General features: G+C 42.7%; 1 protein-coding gene across 1 annotated transcript in view; it reads right to left on the reverse strand.

Annotated features, from left to right (window-relative positions):
* The window catches only part of LOC111952680 (growth hormone-releasing hormone receptor-like), a 42,987-nt gene extending 23,106 nt beyond the window's left edge, over window positions 1-19,881 (reverse strand). The window contains exons 1-5 of the mRNA XM_023971572.2: window positions 19,852-19,881; window positions 10,177-10,285; window positions 6,573-6,680; window positions 6,245-6,342; window positions 2,148-2,245 (exon numbers count right to left, since the gene is read on the reverse strand). Of these exons, the coding sequence (XP_023827340.1) occupies window positions 2,148-2,245; window positions 6,245-6,342; window positions 6,573-6,680; window positions 10,177-10,285; window positions 19,852-19,881 (443 nt within the window). The remainder of the gene's footprint in view (window positions 1-2,147; window positions 2,246-6,244; window positions 6,343-6,572; window positions 6,681-10,176; window positions 10,286-19,851) is intronic.
* Window positions 19,882-21,008: the final 1,127 nt, after the last annotated feature.

The following is a 21,008-nucleotide window of genomic DNA, read 5'->3' on the forward strand; positions in this document are numbered from 1 at the left end:
CCACAAAAGGACCAACATCATGTCAGTGACTCTCGTTAAAACAGGTGTGAGTGTTGACGAGGACAAGGCTGGAGATCACTCTGTCATGCTGATTGAGTTCGAATAACAGACTGGAAGCTTCAAAAGGAGGGTGGTGCTTGGAATCATTTTTCTTCCTCTGTCTACCATGGTTACCTGCAAGGAAACACATGCCGTCATCATTGCTTTGCACAAAAAGGGCTTCACAGGCAACGATATTACTGCCAGTAAGATTGCACCCAAATCAACCATTTATCAGATCATCAAGAACTTCAAGGAGAACGGTTCAATTGTTGTGAAGAAGGCTTCAGGGCGACCAAGAAAGTCCAGCAAGCGCCAGGACCATCTCCTAAAGTTGATTCAGCTGCGGGATTGGGGCACCACCAGTACAGAGCTTGCTCAGGAATGGCAGCAGGCAGGTGTGAGTGCATCTGCAGTGAGGCGAAGACTTTTGGAGGATGGCCTGGTGTCAAGAAGGGCAGCAAAGAAGCCACTTCTCTCCAGGAAAAACATCAGGGACAGACTGATATTCTGCAAAAGATACAGGGATTGGACTGCTGAGGACTGGGGTAAAGTCATTTTCTCTGATGAATCCCCTTTCCGATTGTTTGGGGCATCCGGAAAAAAAGCTTGTCCGGAAAAGACAAGGTGAGCAGTACCATCAGTCCTGTGTCATGCCAACAGTAAAGCATCCTGAGACCATTCATGTGTGGGGTTGCTTCTCAGCCAAGGGAGTGGGCTCATTCACAATTTTTCCTAAGAACACAGCCATGAATTTAGAATGGTACCAACACATCCTCCGAGAGCAACTTCTCCCAACCATCCAGGAACAGTTTGGTGACAAACAATGCCTTTTGCAGCATGATGGAGCACCTTGCCATAAGGTAAAAGTGAAAACTAAGTGGCTCGGGGAACAAAACATCGATATTTTGGGTCCATGGCCAGGAAACTCCCCAGACCTTAATCCCATTGAGAACTTGTGGTCAATCCTCAACAGGCGGGTGGACAAACAAAAACCCACAAATTCTGACAAACTCCAAGCATTGATTATGCAAGAATGAGCTGCCATCAGTCAGGATGTGGCCCAGATGTTATTTGACAGCATGCCAGGGCAGATTGCAGAGGTCTTGAAAAAGAAGGGTTAACACTGCAAATATTGACTCTTTGCATCAACTTAATGTAATTGTCAATAAAAGCATTTGACACCTATGAAATGCTTGTAATTATACTTCAATATTCTATAGTAACATCTGACAAAAATATCTAAAGACACTGAGGCAGCAGACTTTGTGAAAATTAATATTTGTGTCATTCTCAAAACTTTTGGCCACGACTGTACAATCACAGCAGCAAGATGTGTGACCTGTTGCCACAAGAAAAGGGCAACCAGTGAAGAACAAACACCATTGTAGATACAACCCATATTTATGTTTATTTATTTTCCCTTTTGTACTTTAACTATTTGCACATAATATGACATTTGAATGTCTTTATTCTTTTGGAAGTGTAATGTTTACTGTTAATTGTTTATTTCACTTTTGTTTATCTACTCCACTTGCTTTGGCAATATGTTTCCCATGCCAATAAAGCCCTTAAATTGAAATTGAATTGACAGAGAGAGAGAGAGTGCTGGCGTTAGCAGGTGTTTGTTACTGAGATCATAAATTATACCACTCAGCTTTAGTATGCCATTATCTGCCTATCTGTTTATTACATATCCAGCTCATGGGCACTACTATATCGCCACCCCCCAATGTGTGAGCCCAGTCAGATAAGACACCAGTCTCTCTTTTACTGTCATTCCTTAAAGAGACCACCATTAATTTTAGTGAATTTTGCGAGAGAGTGAATGGCCATCTATGGATTTGTCGTTTAAGAGTGTTTCATTAGATTAGCCTGCTAAAAATGACTGGAGGGAGAGAGGAGGGGAGGAAAGCATGCTAGATATTGGGAGAATCTCAATTGCATATTCCTCACGTCCTCTCTCCTTGCCTCCTTCTCAAAACCCACTGGAGGGCAGAGGTCAACTTTGGTATTACAGTAGAGTATGCAAATTCTAGCCATTCTTTTTCTTCACCCAACAACGACCTCAAAACAATCTCCTGTTGTGACCTTTGACCTCCTCCTACCTGAAGAGCAACAGGATCACCACGGCGATGGAGAGGAAAACCAGGGAGGTGCCGTAGCCGATGGTGTAGATCAGCTTGACAGTGGCGAAGTAGGAGTCCTGCATAGGTTTCACATAGAGATCAGAACCCATATTCAGTCTCAGAGTAGTGGAGCTGATCTAGGATCAGCTTCACCCTGTCCATATACTTTTGTTCATTATGATCTAAAAACAAACAGATCTTATATCGGCACTCCCACTTGACACCAGGACCTGTACTAATGAGGCCTCTCAGAGTACGGGTGCTCATTTAGGATCAGTTCTCTATTTTAGATCATAATGAGTATGATTATATGAACAGGGGTACCTGATCCTAGATCAGCTTTGAGGCTCTGGGGTCATTCCATGTCATTTCAGCAAGCCATGACACCCACCCAGATTGTTCTGAAATTGTTTCTGTAGTTAGAAACAGATAAGATAATCCTTCCTGAAACACTATTTTGTTGAAATATAATTTGATCACTGAGACATTAAGCTAATTGATTGCACCCAACTTGGCCATTTTAATTCAAAGGATTCATATAATTGTAAATAAATGTAGTACCTAACATTCGATTTGGACGATAAGTCTTTCTAACAATGATCAAATGACAATAAAATGATCAATAGGCACCCACAGACCCCCCACACCACAACAACCAGTATACAGTATTAAAGGTCTGACAACCTTTAAGTCTTTATTGAAGACTCATCTCTTAAGTAGGTCCTATGATTGAGTGTAGTCTGGCCCAGGGGTTCGAAGGTGAACGGCAAGGCACTGGAGTGACAAACCACCCTTGCTGTCTCTGCCTGGCTGGCTCCCCTCTCTCCACTGGGATCCCTTGTCTCTGACCCTATTACGGGGGCTGAGTCACTGGCTTGCTAGTGCTCTCCCATGCCGTCCCTAGGAGGGGTGCATCAAGTCTTGACAGGAGTCAAGTCACTGACGTTACCCCCCCCCACCCCCACCCCCACCCCCCCCAAAGAGTTAGTCTGTCCTAGCTGGTGAAAATGTTCTGTTCTTATTCTGGTTCCTGTGTGATCTTAAGTATGGTCCTCTAATTCTTCCATCTCTCTCTTCGCTCGCAGAGGACCTAGGACCTAGGACCATGCCTCAGGACAACCTGGCCTGACGACTCCTGGCTGTCTCCTTCCCCAGTCGACCTCGCATGATACAGTTTCTGCTGTTCTGCTGCGGCTATGGAACCCTGAACCTATTCACCGGACCTGCTACTTTATCCTGGAACTGATGTTTCAACCCTCCTCTCTCTGCCACACCTGCTGTCTCCACCTCTGAATGCTCGGCTATGAAAAGCCAACTGACATTTACTCCTGAGGTGCTGACTGTTACACCTGTCATGCGTTGCCTGCTTGGGTATTGCAAACCCATCCCCCTCTCTGCCTCTCCCTTTCCGCCTTCAACCATGCTGTTGATCACAGAGAGGACGTCGTAAATTCCTGAGAATCTCCTCATGGCTAAACAGTATTAGAGAGAGGGGAAACTTCAGGACAAAGGAATTTTTCTCACCTCACAAAACTTGAGTACGAACATTTTCATGTTCGCAAAGTAATAAAGGATTGTGGAGAGGCCAGCTATGTTAACAGCCATTTTTCACCACGTTGGAAACTCATGAGGACGTGGGACACATTACCATACGCTGGTTTATATAATAACTCAGATATGAGGTTTACTTTATTACGTCATTTAAGTCATTTACAACGCTTCTTATCCGAGGCGACTTACAAATTGGTGCATACCTTATGATCCAGTGAAAGCCACTTTTACAATAGTGCATCTAAAATCTTTTAAGGGGGCGGGGGGGGGGTAGAAGATTACTTTAATCCTATCCTAGGTATTCCTTAAGAGGAGGACCATGCTCAGACAACCTGGCCTGACGACTCCTGGCTGTTCTCCTTCCCCAGTCGACCTCGTCATGATACAGTTTCTGCTGTTCTGCCTGCGCATGGAACCGACCTATTCACCGGACCTGCTACTTTTATCCTGTTGTATAAAATGAATGAGTGAGTATGATACGTTTGTATAATGTGTAATTATGATTTGGACTGTTAATTAAGAAAAATACAAATCCCTTTTTTGATTATGAACTAAACCCGAGGACCCGCCCTGAGCCAGTTTGTCAGACTCAAGGACAGCCCTTTCTGCTATCTGAATAAAAGTAAACTCTGAGAAATTACCATTAGACATGTTTATCTCAATGGGGAGAAATGAAGGATGGTTACCATTGCTGAATCTTTACCATAACACGTGGTTATAACTCTTAGACGAAAATAACAAGTTTTGATATTGACACTAGTCTGCAGCTAGGAATTCGGTATATTGACGCGAAAGAAGACAACCGCCGAAACATCCATTCTATACGAAATGTCACTTGAATATCACAATAACCGAGACAGAAGGACTTCAACAGAACTACTTCACTCCAACAGAAACTAACTTCTCTCAACGATCAAGACGACACACACGAGCGTAATTATATATTGATGGCAATTGTTCCCGAATGAGTGAGCGTTATGTGTAAGGATTAGCATGTCATTGTTATAATTGTGACTCTGTAGTGAATTCTTAGTCGAACGCAACTTTCCTTTGTCTAACAAGCCGCTATGCCGGTTCAGCCCACTAGGGCATATTTCTCCCATCATTTATGTAACTATTTTAAGTTTGTTGTTTTTTATGCATTCTCTGTGAATTATTAGTAGTAGAAATAAATGATTTAAGACAATTGATGTATGGATGACTCATAGTGAAGACTGGGTTCGTGCAGATAATCAACAATTTACGACGTTTGGAATGAGACTAACGTGAGGTAAAGTAAATAAATCATTAATTAGAAGACTATTGATCAGATATGAAAATATCTGAAAGGTTATATTGGGAAATTATAACTTTGTAATCTAATAACTTTCCCTGGTGCCCTCGAATTCATAGTTAATTAGTTACGTTATTACTCAAGTGATCGCGTAATCCCTAATTACAGGAATCTTTGATAAAAACTATAAGTCTTCAATTTAACGATAGCAAAGACACGACACACCCTCTATAACCACTGTGATTATTATTTGACACTGCTGGTCATCTAGGAACGTTTGAACATCTTGAGGAACAGTCTAGTCTTAATGGCCATGTACTCTTATAATCTCCACAGGCACAGCCAGGTTCCTGCCTTTCTAGGTTTTTTTTTCCTAGCCATGGTGTGTCTACTGTACATCTGCATTGCTTGCTCTTTGTGGTTTTAGGCTGGGTTTACCTATAAGCACTTTGTGACATCTGTTGATGTAAGAAGGGCTTTTTAAATACATTTGATTGATTGAAAGTAGTATGGAGCTGTTGCTTGGAGTATTGATATTTCAACCTTTGTAATGCTGTGAACATGGTGATTTTTATCCCCCCTGTTCAGAGAAATTAGCCATTGAACTCACTTGCAATCTTTACCATAAATGAGTGTGAAAGTACCAAGTTTTGCCCACTAGATGCCGTTGTTCCTGCTACTGCCACCACACCCTTTAATCTATTTTGCTGGTCTCTTGTGTTTTATAAAATGGATCACAAAATTGTCTTTGCAACTTTGGGTAGAAAACCAATTACTTTTGCTCATGATGATAATATCAGTCCCATGACTTGAATGAGATTTCCAACTATAGGTTTTTTTCACAACTGCCACCAGTTTGGCCCCAAAACATTTACAACAAACAAAAACATATTGACATATTAAACACCATACTATTTATTTGACTATGAAACTCTGCACTACATTGATGGTTTATATTTAGGATATGTTAACAGCTTTATCATTGTATTTTACATTTTTAAATAATCTTATTTGATGTTATATATATTTTACATGTGATAGGGCCACACAGAGGGCCAGAGATAATTACAGACGCTTGTAATAATCTTGTAATAAATACCCAAAAAAGCCACTAGATGTCATCGATAAATTCATATATTCCTTGAAAGTTACCAAAATTCTGGTTGTTTACTGGTAAACTTAGAAAGTTTCCAGTAATATACCCTCCCTTTGCAACCCTACCCCTGAACCTTCTCTCTAAACTCTCTTTCACCTCTGGAATGGGAACGTCATCATCCACACTACAGGCTGTGTGGTACGGGGGGAAGGGTCGCGACCATCCGATGCTGGTGCAGTTTCTGCTGACTGACCCTGCTGAGGCAGAGGCCAAAGGTTAGGGGTCACCAGGGATGAGAAACAGAACCCCCGTGTTGGGGTGGGACTATGGGCTGTCAGTCACTGTGACTGACAGGGATTGAAAGCCAGTGGAAAACGGATATCATTGTACTGTATATTGTATTTATACTTTATACAGTACTGTCCCATACACATCAGTACATCTCCACCCACTATGTGCACTCATACACAAATGTCACCTGCACCTGTGTTATTCCCCCAAAAAGAGAAGACAGCAGGACAGGTTGTGTTGATCATCTCCCCAACCGCAGCATATGGCCAACACACCACAGAGTCCCAGAACGGTAGACAACCTTAGAGAGAGAGAGAGAGAGAGAGAGAAAAAGAGAGAGAGAGAGAGAGAGAGAAAAAGAGAGAGAGAGAGAGAGAGAGAGAGAGAGAGATGGATAGGGGTGGAGTGATGGTGAAGACGATACCAAATGTTCGATTTTTTTGGTTGACCCTCCTTTGGCAGCAATAACCTCAACCAAACATTTCTGTAGTTGCGGATCAGACCTGCACAACGGTCAGGAGGAATTCTGGACCATTCCTCTTTACAAAACTGTTTCAGTTCAGCAATATTCTTGGGACGTCTGGTGTGAACTGCTCTCTTGAGGTCATGCCACAGCATCTCAATCGGGTTGAGGTCAGGACTCTGACTGGGCCACTCTAGAAGGTGTATTTTATTCTGTTGAAACCATTCTGTTGTTGATTTACTTCTGTGTTTTGGGTTGTTGTCCTGTTGCATCACTCAACTTCTGTTGAGCTTCAATTGGTGGACAGATAGCCTAACATTCTCCTGCAAAATGTCTTGATAAACTTGGGAACTCATTTTTCCGTTGATGATAGCAAGCTGTCCAGGCCCTGATGCAGCAACGCAGCCCCAAACCATGATGCTCCCTCCACCATACTTTACAGTTAGGATGACGTTTTGATGTTGGTGTGCTGTGCCTTTTTTCTCTCCACACATAGTGTTGTGTGTTCTTTCCAAACAACTCAACTGTAGTTTCATCTGTCCACAGAATATTTTGCCAGTAGCACTGTGGAACATCCAGGTGCACTTATGCAAACTTCAAACTTGCAGCAATGTTTTTTTGGACAGCAGTGGCTTCTTCCGTGGTGTCCTCCCATGAACACCATTCTTGTTCAGTGTTTTACGTATCGTAGACTCGTCAACAGAGATGTTAGCATATTCCAGAGATTTCTGTAAGTCTAGGATTTTTCTTAACCTCATTGAGCATTCTGCGCTGTGCTCCTGCAGTCATCTTTGCAGGACAGCCACTCCTAGGGAGAGTAGCAACAGCGCTGAAATTTCTCCATTTATAGACAATTTGTCTTACCGTGGACTGATGAATGTCAAGGCTTTTAGAGATACTTTTGTAACCCTTTCCAGCTTTATGCAAGTCAACAATTCTTAATCTTAGGTCTTCTGCAATCTCTTTTATTCGAGGCATGGTTCACACCAGACAATGCCTCTTGTGAATAGCAAACTCAAATTTTGTGAGTGTTTTTAGAGGGCAAGGCAGCTCTAACCAACATCTCCAATCTCATCTCATTGATTGGACTCCAGGTTAGCTGACTCCCTACTCCAATTAGCCTAGGGGTTCACATACTTTTTTTCCAACCTACAGTGTGAATGTTTAAATGATGTATTCAATATAGACAAGACAAATACAATAATTTGTGTGTTATTAGTTTAAGCACACTRTGTTTGTCTACATACTGTATAGTGCATTCGGAAAGGAAGTCTTTTTCCACATTTTGTTAAGTTACAGCCTTATTCTAAAATATATATATATTTGTTTTATTCTCAATCTACACACAATATCCCATAATGACAAAGCAAATACAAGTTTTAAAGAAACATAAGTATTCAGACCCTTTTGCTGGAAGCGATTACAGCCTTGAGTCTTCTTGGGTATGACGCTACAAGCTTGGCACACCTGTATTTGGGGAGTTTCTTCCATTCTTCTCTGCAGATCCTCTCAAGCWCTGTCAGGTTGGATGGGGAGCATCACTGCACAGCTATTTTCAGGTCTCTCCAGAAATGTTCAATCAGGTTCAAGTCCGGGCTCTGGCTGGGCCACTCAAGGACATTCAGAGACTTGTCCCGAAGCCACTCCGGCCTTGTCTTGGCTGTGTGCTTAGTGTCGTTGTCCTCATTGAAGGTGAACCTTCACCCCAGTCTGAGGTCCTGAGCGCTCTGGAGCAGGTTTTCATCAAGGATCTCTTTGCTCTATTCATCTTTCCCTGACTAGCCTCCCAGTCCCTGCCGCTTAAAAACATCCCCACAGCATGATGCTACCCCCACCATGCGTAACCATAGGGATGGTGCCAGGTTTACTCCAGACGTGATGCTTGGCATTCAGGCCAAAGAGTTCAATCTTGGTTTCATCACACCAGAGAATCTTGTTTCTCATGATCTGGAGACCTTTAGGTGACTTTTGGCAAACTCCAAGCGGGCTGTCATGTGCCTTTTACTGAGGAGTGGCTTCCGTCTGGCCCCTCTACCATAAAGGCCTGATTGGTGGTGTGCTGCAGAGATGGTTGTCCTTCTGGAAGACTCTCCCATCGCCACAGACGAACTCTGGAGCTCTGTCAGATTGACCATCGGGTTCTTGGTCAATTCCACCTCATGGCTTGGTTTTTGCGCTGACATGCACCGTCAATTGTGGGACCTTATTTTGACAGGTGTGTGCCTATCCAAATCATGTCCAATCAATTGAATTTACCACATGTGGACTCCAAGTTGTAGAAACATCTCAGGGATGATCAATGGAAACATAATGCACCTGAGCTCAATTTCTAGTCTCATAGCAAAGGGTCTGAATACTTATGTAAATTATGTATTTCTGTTTTTTATTTTTAATACATTTGCAAAAATGTCTAAACACCTGTTTTTCTATTTATCATTGTGGGGTATTGTGTGTAGATGGGGGRRAAAAGTATTTTAATCCATTTTACAATAAGGCTGTAATGTAACAAAACGTGAAAAAAGGGAAGGGGTCTGAATACYTTTTGAATGCACTGTATATAGGCCTTAAAGGGATAGCTCACCTCAACTATGCACTGTATATAGGCCTTAAAGGGATAGCTCACCTTAACTATGCACTGTATGATATAGGCCTTAAAGGGATAGCTCACCTCAACTATGCACTGTATATAGGCCTTAAAGGGGATAGCTCACTCAAACTATGCACTGTATATAGGCCTTAAAGGGATAGCTCACCTCAACTATGCACTGTATATAGGCCTTAAAGGGATAGCTCACCTCAACTATGCACTGTATATAGGCCTTAAAGGGATAGCTCACCTCAACTATGCACTGATATAGGCTTAAAGGGATAGCTCACCTCAACTATGCACCTGTATATAGGCTTAAAGGATAGCTCACCTCACTATGCACTGTAATATAGGCCTTAAAGGGATAGCTCACCTCAACTATCATATATAGGCCTTAAAGGGATAGCTCACCTCAACTATGCACTGTATATAGGCCTTAAAGGGATAGCTCACCTCAACTATGCACTGTATATAGGTCTTAAAGGGATAGCTCACCTCAACTATGCACTGTAGCTCCTCTCTTTTGATATTTTATAATGCACTTACTACTTTTACACTAGAATCATTTTGGAATCTGCTCTTTCAACAAACTATTGTCTATAAACCATTTATTCAATGCCAGACTCTCATGTTTACATGTGAACATACTGTATATCATATTATGACTGACTATTCATTGAGATGAGCAGTAAACTGGAGAGTGAGAAAATGTAATGGCTCATTCTAAGACGATAATGACACGGATACCTAGTGTACTGTGGTTGTTGTCATGCTCTGCGATGTATTGAAGACAATGCCGCTCCTCTCTCTCCAGCTGTATTATATACTCGCAGTCTGGGTGCAGACTGGACAGATCCTGGCGAGAGAGATGGGTCGGGGAGAGAAAGAGAGACAGAAAGTGAGGCAAATATTGAACCAAAAGTTGAAACCCTAGAAACAAAACCAATCATTCTTCTCTTAAGTGTATGGAAGAACACTCACGTCTCCCTCCTGCAACCCACCTGAATGGCTATTGAAGAAAGGAATGAATGTTATCTACTGGCTGAGATGTCTGCACATTTWATTTTTCATTTTAAGTGCACCCAGATTAAATGACATATTTGAAATATGAAGGTGGCTATTCACAAGGGAAAAAAGAACATAAAACAACTTGACATTGACAGAGTCTGTATCCCTAATGTCAGAGAGAGGAGAATTAACCAACAAGACCAACAGAACCCTGAACAGCTTCTGTCCCCAAGCTAKAAGACTGCTGAATGGTTAGTTAAATAGTTGACCAATAGCTACCCGGACCATCTGCATTGACCCTTTTGACTCATCACATACGCTGCTGCTACTGTTTATTATCTATCCCATTGCCTAGTCACTTTACTCCTACCTACAGTGGGGAGAACAAGTATTTGATACACTGCCGATTTTGCAGGGTTTCCTACTTGCAAAGCATGTAGAGGTCTGTAATTTTTTATCATAGGTACACTTCAACTGTGAGAGACGGAATCTAAAACAAAAATCCAGAAAATCACATTGTATGATTTTTAAGTAATTAATTTGCATTTTATTGCATGACATAAGTATTTGATCACCTACCAACCAGTACTCAATTCAAGGAAAGCCTGAATATTAAGCGTCTGAGGCTCAGTTACACCTGCAGGGATGATTCTGTGGTGCCTGGATGATCAGATAAAGTAACCAGACATATGAAACCATTATCTTCTAGGTGGGCAGTATAATATATACAGTGGTCTTTACAAGGCAAAGGAGGTACAGGGTAAACATTTTGTGTGCCTGCGTTCGTGTGCGCGTGTGCCTGCGTTCGTGTGCGCGTGTGCCTGCGTTCGTGTGCGCGTGTGCCTGCGTTCGTGTGCGSGTGTGCCTGCGTGAACGGAGAACTGGAGGAAACAACACATATTTCTTCCATTTCCGTGTGTGAGATTATGTTTGTGGAATTGTTAGTCTGAGGATATGTTGAGTGGTTGTGTGGATGGAAAGTATGCAGACCCTTTGACTTTTTCCACATTTTGTTATATTACAGCCTTATTCTAAAATTGATTAAACTGTTTTTTCCCTCATCAATCTACACACAATACCCCATAAAGACAAAGTGCAAACAGGTTTTTAGAAATTTTTGCAAATGTATTAAAAATAAAAACGGAAATATCACATTTACAAAAATATTCAGACCCTTAATTCAGTACTTTGTTGAAATACCTTTGGTAGAGATTACAGCCTCGATTCTTCTTGGGTATGACGCTACAAGCTTGGTACACCTGTATTTAAGGAGTTTCTCCCATTCCTCTCTGCAGATCCTCTCAAGCTCTGTCAGATTGGATGGGGAGCGTCGCTGCATAGCTATTTTCAGGTCTCTCCAGAGATGTTCAAGTCCGGGCTCTGGCTGGGCCACTCAAGGACATTCAGAGACTTGTCCCGAAGCCACTCCTGTGTTGTCTTGGCTGTGTGCTTAGGGTCGTTGTAATATTGGAAGGTTAACCTTCACCCCAGTCTAAGGTCCTGAGCGCACAGGAGCAGGTTTTCATTAAGGATCTCTCTGTACTTTGCTCTGTTCATCTTTCCCTCGATCTTGACTAGGGTTGCAGAGGGTTGGAAACTTTCCTGGAAATGTCCCGAAATTTTATGGAAGTTCTCCATGGGAAGTTAAGCACGGGAATTTGGGGAATTTTGCTTAAATGCATCAAAAAAGTTAGCTTATATAGTTAGCTTACACTTTTAGTAAGTAGTAGGCAAGACAGATTTCAGACACGGACAGTTTCGTGGCTTTTACCGACACACACTCTGAATTCCATATCGCCCCCTAGACACTTGTCTTGATCTGAGAGGATTGGCTACATATCAACATTACGGTAATCGCTTCTGATTGGTTGCAATAGGTCTATTTGTTCTAATTGGATGCCAATGGCCTATTGGTTCTGATTGGTTGCCATAGGCCTATTGGTTCCATCTATCCAATCCTCTCAGATCTACAATAGTGCCTAGGGTCTAGGTGTTAGGATTAAGTTGTAGGGCTAGTGGTTAGGGTGTAGGGGTTAGGATTAAGGTGTAGAGCTAGGGGTTAGGGTGTAGGGTCTAGGGGTTAGGATTAAGTTGTAGGGCTAGGGGTTAGGGTATAGGGTCTAGGGGTTAGGATTAAGGTGTAGGGCTAGGGGTTAGGGTGTAGGGTCTAGGGGTTAGGATTAAGGTGTAGGGCTAGGGGTTAGGGTCTAGGGTCTAGGGGTTAGGGTCTAGGGTCTTTGGATCAATATGGAACTGAGCATAAGCAGAGTAGAGTCGCTCTGTGTTTGTCTGGATCACTGTTAGGTTAGTAGGGTTAATGACTAGGTAATTACAAGTCTCTGGGTAGAAGAGTAGAGAAGAAAGGATATCAGAAGAGGAGAGCAATGTGTGTTCTGTATGATGTAGCTAGTGGCATAGTCACTTCAACTAAAATAATCTCAGGGTTTATGTTACATTTGTAAAATATGCAGGTCATGTTGTCGGCCATGTTGGAAAACGCTAAGAGAGCTAATGCTAACCACATCACTACTGTAATTGACCTTTGAACTTGTTTGTGTAGAGCATTTATACTGGTTGCTCATATTGGCTTCATTACAACAATATCATCAACAATAACAACATGTGTGTCAGTAACACGCTTGTCAAATTCTCCATATGGGAATATTTCCCACCAGGCGTTCTTGTCTCCTGTTTCGGCAGTTGCTATAAAATGGATCGTTGTCGCTTTGAAAAACCAGGTCACATTGATTCTGATAAAGGACTTTATTTCTTTGGATAAGCCGAGGCACAACGATGACTTAATCTCCCTGGAGTAGAAAAGTGTAGATAACTCACAGGTTGGTCGGGGTCTCTCTCATTCACACACCCATATGTCAGTCTTGTCGCTGAAAAAGGTTACATTTTGTTTTCCTGTTTCCTGTCAATCCTTCACTCTTCAAATGAAGGCTATCCAATAGAAACGTCCAGTCCCACTTTAGGCATTACAATTTATAAAGGCTTTATGTAGCATACATAAAGTCTTCATAAGCACTTTAAAGATGCTTCACAAATCCTTATAATATGTACATAGATATCTCAATTACCTCGTACCCCTGCACATCGACTCGGTACTGGTACTCCCTGTATATAGCCTGGTACTCCCTGTAGTTTTACTCGTTATAGTTCTTCACTGTGTATTTATGCCTTGTGTCACTATTTCTAATTAGATTTTATATTTTTATCTTATCTTTAACTCTGCATTGTTGGAAAAGGACCCTTAAGTAAGAATTTCACTGTTAGTCTACACCTGTTGTTTACAAAGCACGTGACAAATACAATCTGATGTCATACCATATTAAGGGTGTATGGGAAGGGGGATACCTAGTCAGTTGTACAACTGAAATGTGTCTTCCTCATTTAACCCAACCCCGTTGAATCAGAGAGGTGCGGGGGACTGCTTTAATCGACATCTTCAGCGCCCGGGGAACAGTGGGTTAACTAACTGCCTTGCTCAGGGGCAGAACAACAGATGTTTACCTTGTCAGCTCGGGGATTGGAAAGAGCAACCTTTCGGTTACTGTCCCAACGCTCTGGGTGCATTGTCAAATGTGACCAAATGTTCTGATGTGAAGAGMAAAGTGCTACAATTTAATAAAATTAGTCAGATATCATGGTGGAGTTCAATGCTCAACTTCCAACTTTGTCGGTAAAAACACTTTTTAGTATTTTTTTTWAATACTTGACCCAGTTAGCTGGTTATTTTGTTAGCAGTGCCTTTCTGCCTCAATCTGACTACAGAACTGTTTCAGAGGATGAGGGATAAAGAGGGGTTAAAGTTTCAATGTAGCAGTTTGTGTGTCAATATGTGTCTCCCGAGTGGCGCAGTGGTCTAAGACACTGCATCTCAGCGCTAAAGGCCTTACTATAGACACCCTAGTTCAATTCCAGGCTGTATCACAACCGGATGTGATTGGGCGGTGCATAATTTGGCTGGTGTAGGCAGTCATTGTAAATAAGAATTTGTTCTTAACTGACTTGCCTAGTTAAATATAGATCAAATCATTTCTGGGTAACAATTAAGTATCTTACTGTAAATGTTTTCAATTAAAATGGTCAAAAATAAACAAAAATAGCTTCTTAGCAAAAATGTATTTCTTAAGCAAGAATTTGCTAGGACTGTTTGGAAGTGGCCTGAGCGGGGAGGGGGAAACTGAAAACTAGCTGTTATTGGCAGAGAGGTTTGGAACTCTTTTTCTTATTGGTCTATTAACTAATTTACTGGTGATGTCACCAGGCAGGCCAAAACTCCATCCCACCCAAACAGGCTAACATTTCAGGTGGTCTTTTCCAACAGCTCTAACACTAACAGAGCATTATCATTATTTTCACAATTCCACAGAGGAAATATACACTGAGTATCCAAAACATTAAGAACACCTGCTCTTTCCATGCCATAGACTGACCAGGTGAATCCAGGTGAAAGCTATGATCCCTTATTGATACCACTTGTTAAATCCAATTCAATCAGTGTAGATAAAGGGGAGGAGGCAGGTTAAATAGCCTTGAGACGATTGTGACATGGATTGTGTATGAGTGCCATTCAGAGGGTGAATGGGCAAGACTAAATATTTAAGTGTCTTTGAACGGGGTATGGTAGTATGGCCAGGCACATCGGTTTGGGTCAAGAACTGCAACGCTGCTGTTTTTCCCCCACACTCAACAGTTTCCTGTGTGTATCAAGAATGGTCCAACACCCAAAGAACATCCAGCCAACTTGACACAACTGTGGGAAGCATTGGTGTCAAAATAGGCCAGCATCCCTGTGGAACGCTTTCGACAACTTGTCGAGTCCATTCCCGACAAATTGAGGCTGTTCTGAGGGCAAAAGGGACTCAATATTAGGAAGGTGTTCTTAATGTTTGGTATACTCAGTGGTATACTGTATATACTGCGCTGTGCCTTTAATGTCTGGTTAATGCCTTACGTTGTTCCTAATGCATCGCTAATAGCCTAAAGAGAGATTTTATTAAGCAATTTACTCCACAATTATTGTCGTCCTGTTACTTTTTGACTGGAGAATAAAGAAAACATATTGAGAAGACGGGGGAAGAAGAGAGGAGAGAGAGAGAAGGAGAGAAGGAGAGAGAGATGAGGGAGAGAGAGAGAGAGAGAGAGAGAGAGAGAGAGAGAGAGAGAGAGAGAGGGAAGAGAGAGAGAGAGAGGAAGAGGAGGAGAGGAGAGAAGGAGGAAGAGAGGGGAGAGAGAGAGAGAAGGAGAGGAGAGAGAGAGGGGGAAGAGAGAGAGAGAGGAGAGAAGAGAGAGAGGAGGAGAGAGAGAAGAGGAGAGAGAGAAGAGAGAGAGAAGAGAGAGAGAAGAGAGAGGGAGGAGAGGAGAGAGAGAGAGAGAGAGAGAGAGAGAGAGAGAGAGAGAGAGAGAGAGAGAGAGAGAGAGAGAGGAGAGAGAGATGAGAGAGAAGAGAGATTTTAGTTATTATGCTTAGAGATGAACGCACACACTTCAATGCTATATGTTTATTCCGTACAGGCTGCTTCTCTGGCTGTGCAACAGTGTAGACTACAGTAGGGATCCCTATGTACAGACTGCACCTCCATTAGGAGAAAGTGGTTTCTCTAAAAGCATTCAACTCGAGCAGAGTATATACAGTATAGATACAATTGTTGGGAAGAGGTAAGATAGAGAGATGTGTGTGTGTGTTCCTGTTTCCATGGGCAGAGAGGTACTGCAGCATCATTTGAACGTAGCCATAGAGATGGACAAATAAGAGCGCTCTGTTGACAAAAACTGCAGACGGTAAATGGAACTTTCCACTCTCGCCAAATCTGTGATTGCATTAGTGGAGAAGAGGGAGAGAGAGAGCGGAAGAGGAGGAGAGAGGCAAAGAGTGAGAGAGAGGGGGGGGGAAAGTGAGAGAACGAAGGAATGAAAGTAGGAAAAAGAGAGCGAGGGATGTATAGCCTCCAGTACATAATTTATGTGTGACAAGAGAGGAGAGAGAGAGAGAACGGAGATGGACATTAACAGAGAGACCCATATTATAATTATTATTCTTGTTGTTGTTATTATTATCAGTGTTTAGAATTATTTCTCGTTATGCTGCAGTTAGAGGTCTTGGGTCATCGGAATGGAATGAGGTAAGAGACGCAGTCACATCTCACCACCAAGCTTAGTTTGGTAACACTCTGTTGTCACCACAAGCTTAGTTTGGTAATCACTCTGTTTCACACCAAGCTTAGTTTGGTAATCACTCTGTTGTCACACCAAGCTTGTTTGGTAATCACACTGTTGTCACCACCAAGCTTAGTTTGTAATCACTCTGTTGTCACACAAGCTTAGTTTGGTAATCAACTGTTTCACCACCAAGCTAGTTTGTAATCTTGTTTCCCACCAAGTTAGTTGTAATCACACTGTTGTCACCACCAAGCTTAGTTTGGTAATCACTCTGTTGTCACCACCAAGCTTAGTTTGGTAATCACTCTGTTGTCACCACCAAGCTTAGTTTGGTAATCACTCTGTTGTCACCACCAAGCTTAGTTTGGTAATCACATGTTGTCACCACAAGCTTAGTTTGTAATCACTCTGTTGTCACCACCAAGCTAGTTTGGTAATCACTCTGTTGTCACATCCAAGCTTAGTTTGTAATCACACTGTTGTCACCACAAGCTTAGTTTGGTAAACATCTGTTGTCCACCAAGCTTATTTGGTAATCACTCTGTTCACCACAAGCTAGTTTGAATCACACTTGTTGTCACACCAAGCTTAGTTTGGTAATCACTCTGTTGTCACCACCAAGCTTAGTTTGGTAATCAATCAGTTGTCACCACCAAGCTTAGTTTGGTAATCACACTGTTGTCACCACCAAGCTTAGTTTGGTAATCACACTGTTTGTCACCACCAAGCTTAGTTTGGTAATCACACTGTTGTCACCACCAAGCTTAGTTTGGTAATACACTGTTCACCACCAGCAGTTGTAACACACTGTGTCACACTAAGCTTAGTTTGTAATCACTCTGTTGTCACCACCAAGCTTAGTTTGGTAATCACACTGTTGTTGTCACACCAAAGTAGTTTGTAATCACTCTGTTTTCACCACCAAGCTTAGTTTGGTAATCACTCTGTTGTCACCACCAAGCTATAGTTTGGAATCACACTGTTGTCACCACCAAGCTTAGTTTGTGTAATCACACTGTTGTTGTCACCACCAAGCTTAGTTTGGTAATCAACTGTTGTCACACCAAGCTTAGTTTGGTAATCACACTGTTGTCACCACCAGCTTAGTTTGGAATCACACTGTGTCACCACCAAGCTTAGTTTGGTAATCCACCACTGTTGTCACCACCAAGCTCAATTTGGTAATCACTCGTTGTCACCACCAAGCTCAGTTTGTATCACTCTGTTGGCACCACCCAAGCTTAGTTTGTAAATCACACTGTTGTCACCACCAAGCTTAGTTTGGTAATCACACTGTTGTTGTCACCACCAAGCTTAGTTTGGTAATCACACTGTGTCACCCAAGCTTAGTTTGTATCCACACTGTTGTCACCACCAGCTTAGTTTGGTAATCACTCTGTTTCACCACAAGCTTAGTTATGTAATCACACTGTTGTCACCACCAAGCTCAGTTTGGTAATCACTCTGTTGTCACCACCAAGCTCAGTTTGTAACACTCTGTGTCACACCAAGCTCAGTTGTAATCACTCTGTTCATTATTATCCTGGACACACACACTGTCATATTGTTGCTTGGGACAGGAATACAAAACAGCTCGTAAAACACAACATCCAGTGTTTTAATTTGGCAGATTCACATACATAAACCTTGAGATAAAGTATGTTCATTCATAAACAGACTCTAAGCTAGTGGAATCAGTCATAACCCTCCAAGCTGAACATAAGAGTATTTGCTTGGCTTTTTAGCTCTGGTCCATCTCGTTAGTGTGCGTTTCTAATAAGGTTGTTATGAGCACTATGAGAGATTCAAAGCGACTACGTTGGGTGTAATCGGCTTCTGTAGGATATATTACCAAATGCATCTGAATCTATCGATATTATCATTATAATGAATACAAAGGAACAAGAAGAAAAAATAAAACCGAAACCTACCGTATGGTGCAAACACTAACACAGGAAACATCACCCACAAAACACATAGTATATCGCTAGAAATATGGCTCCCATACGGATATGACAACGGACTGACACCTTGCCTCTGATTAGAACTCATACTAGGCCCAACACATAGAAAAGGATGGATTATATATCTCTAAATCTTAAAAGTTATGAGAATTGCCCACCCAACCTACGCCCTGGACAAACTAATAAGTTACATAAAAATGGAACTAAGGTCCGATCTCTCCCCCCCCCCCCCCCAAAGGTGCGGACTCCGGCTCTATATCTCGATTTGTCTCTAGTATATGGGTGGTATGGCCTCTCTCTGCTCTGGGAGCGATCGTGAACCCACTCCACGGTGTTTTCATAGTCTCGCCCACTTTGTGGCACCTTTTAGAGTGGCGACTCGCCACCGCCCCGGATTGGAGACCCTAGTAGAGGCACCACTGGACTGACGGGGCTCTGGACATGGCGGGCGCCCTCTTGACTGAGCGGGGCGCCTCGCAGCTCCGGACTGGCGGGCGGCTCTGGTTTTTATCTTTTTTCCGTGACTGGCAGGCGGCTCTGCAGCTCGGGATGGCGGGCAGCCGGAGCTGGCGGCGGCTCTGGCTTGGGAAACCTGGAGGGAGGTGCCGAGATTTTCTGTGCGTGGCGCTGCCACAGTATCTCTTATTCTATTCTTAGAGACCTACAGGAAACTGGTCGTGGAGGAGGACACCGGAAGACCCTCGAGGAGCATATCTCTATTCTTTCACCATTTTTGGGTTTTGGATCCACTTTTAGCCAGGGGCCTCCAGAGTGCATGCACATGTGTGATACGGCTGTGTGTGGTATTTGCATACCACTCTTCCTCTCCTCTTTCTGATGCACACATTCGCCCGGCACGTAGTGGCGAATAGACGCACTGCACCCTCCAGGCGGCGCGCGGGACACAGCACCAGACGCGGCGTTCAGGATATTTCCGAAATTGTGTTTTACCGGAGACCCAGACACCTCTGAGCCGCACAATCGCCCTGGCTGGGATGCCCACACATCGCAGTGACACTTTGTGGGCTGGCCTATAGCGCACCGGGATATGAGCACGTATGCGTATCTCTCTCTCTATACCGTATTCTCTATGTCTTACCGAACGCGCAGCTTACGATAAGCACGAGGAGTGGGCTCCAGTCTCCACCGTGACTCTGGGCGGCTCTTCTCTTGTCGCGCTGCCGTGCACCTCCTCATATCGCCGCCGCTCAGCTTTCGCTGCCTCCAGTTCTTCCCTTGGGTCTCTCTCTTATTCGCCAGCCTTGGTGCCAGGGTCCCTTACCGTCTGAGGTATCTCGCTGTCCATGTCCATGAGTCCATTAAATCCTTGCTCACGGTTTACCACGCTTGCTGGTCCCTGGTTGGTGGGTGATTCTGTACGTTCTTCTAGGAACCAAAAGCAGCTGGTTCTATAGAAATGAATACAAAATAACAAGGATTATTATATTAAAACCGAAACGTACCGTATGTTCTTAACACGTATATTCTATTATTACAATCGTGTCTATCATCTACTATATGATTATCTAGCTAAATAGTTGGCTCCCAATCAAAGACAACGACTGGCACCTGCCTCTTGATTTGGAAACCATACTAGGCCAATACACATAGAAATGAAACATACAGAACAAAACAGAGAAAACAACATAGAATGCCCAACCCCAACTCGCCCTGACCAAAACTAAATTAGACATAAAAAAGAACTTATATCTATTATATTTGTGGACCAGAGCTAGGTATTTGATGTCTCTGCAAAGTGAATGCAAGAACACCATTATCTGCTTCACTGATCACATTTATTTTGACGGAGACATTATCATCACCTTATTCGTTTAAATCAGAGCCCGGTATGCTGTCCCTGTTTGTGTTTCACTATCATTTCTTCATTATATTATCTGACATGACATTGTCATTATATGGATTGCATCATAGCACAAACAGACTGGCTTCTCTCTATATATATTATTGAGGAAGAGGAAACCAACATGGTCATATCTTGCGCAGTATATTCAACAAACAATTCAATACAAACTAGCTGTGGTTTCCCAGATCCTAATTGCTGTTGTCTTTGTCAACGGATTGCTAGTATGGTCATTGTCATTGCCACACATCAGCCATAGGAGGCTGCAAACAGACAGCACAAACAGATCTGGGACCACCAGGCTAACACAAATCCTACTTTTATATGGGAACACACAGGCTACTTTTAATTTCATAATTGAAATGCAGTTAATTTAATAGCCTGGCTACACTTCAAAATGTGGAAATAGGGTGACTGCCTTGTGGCACAAACAACATTCATTAATAAATCACATCATTACTCTGCAGATACCATGTAGTCCCATGTGATTAACATTAACCTTGAAGAATAACTTTAATTATAATTTCCTTATGGAGGAGCAGGGCTTATTAGAAGACAATCAGTGTCAGCACAAACYC

The sequence above is a fragment of the Salvelinus sp. IW2-2015 genome, linkage group LG26 (assembly GCF_002910315.2).
Source record: "Salvelinus sp. IW2-2015 linkage group LG26, ASM291031v2, whole genome shotgun sequence".
NCBI lineage: Eukaryota > Metazoa > Chordata > Actinopteri > Salmoniformes > Salmonidae > Salvelinus > Salvelinus sp. IW2-2015.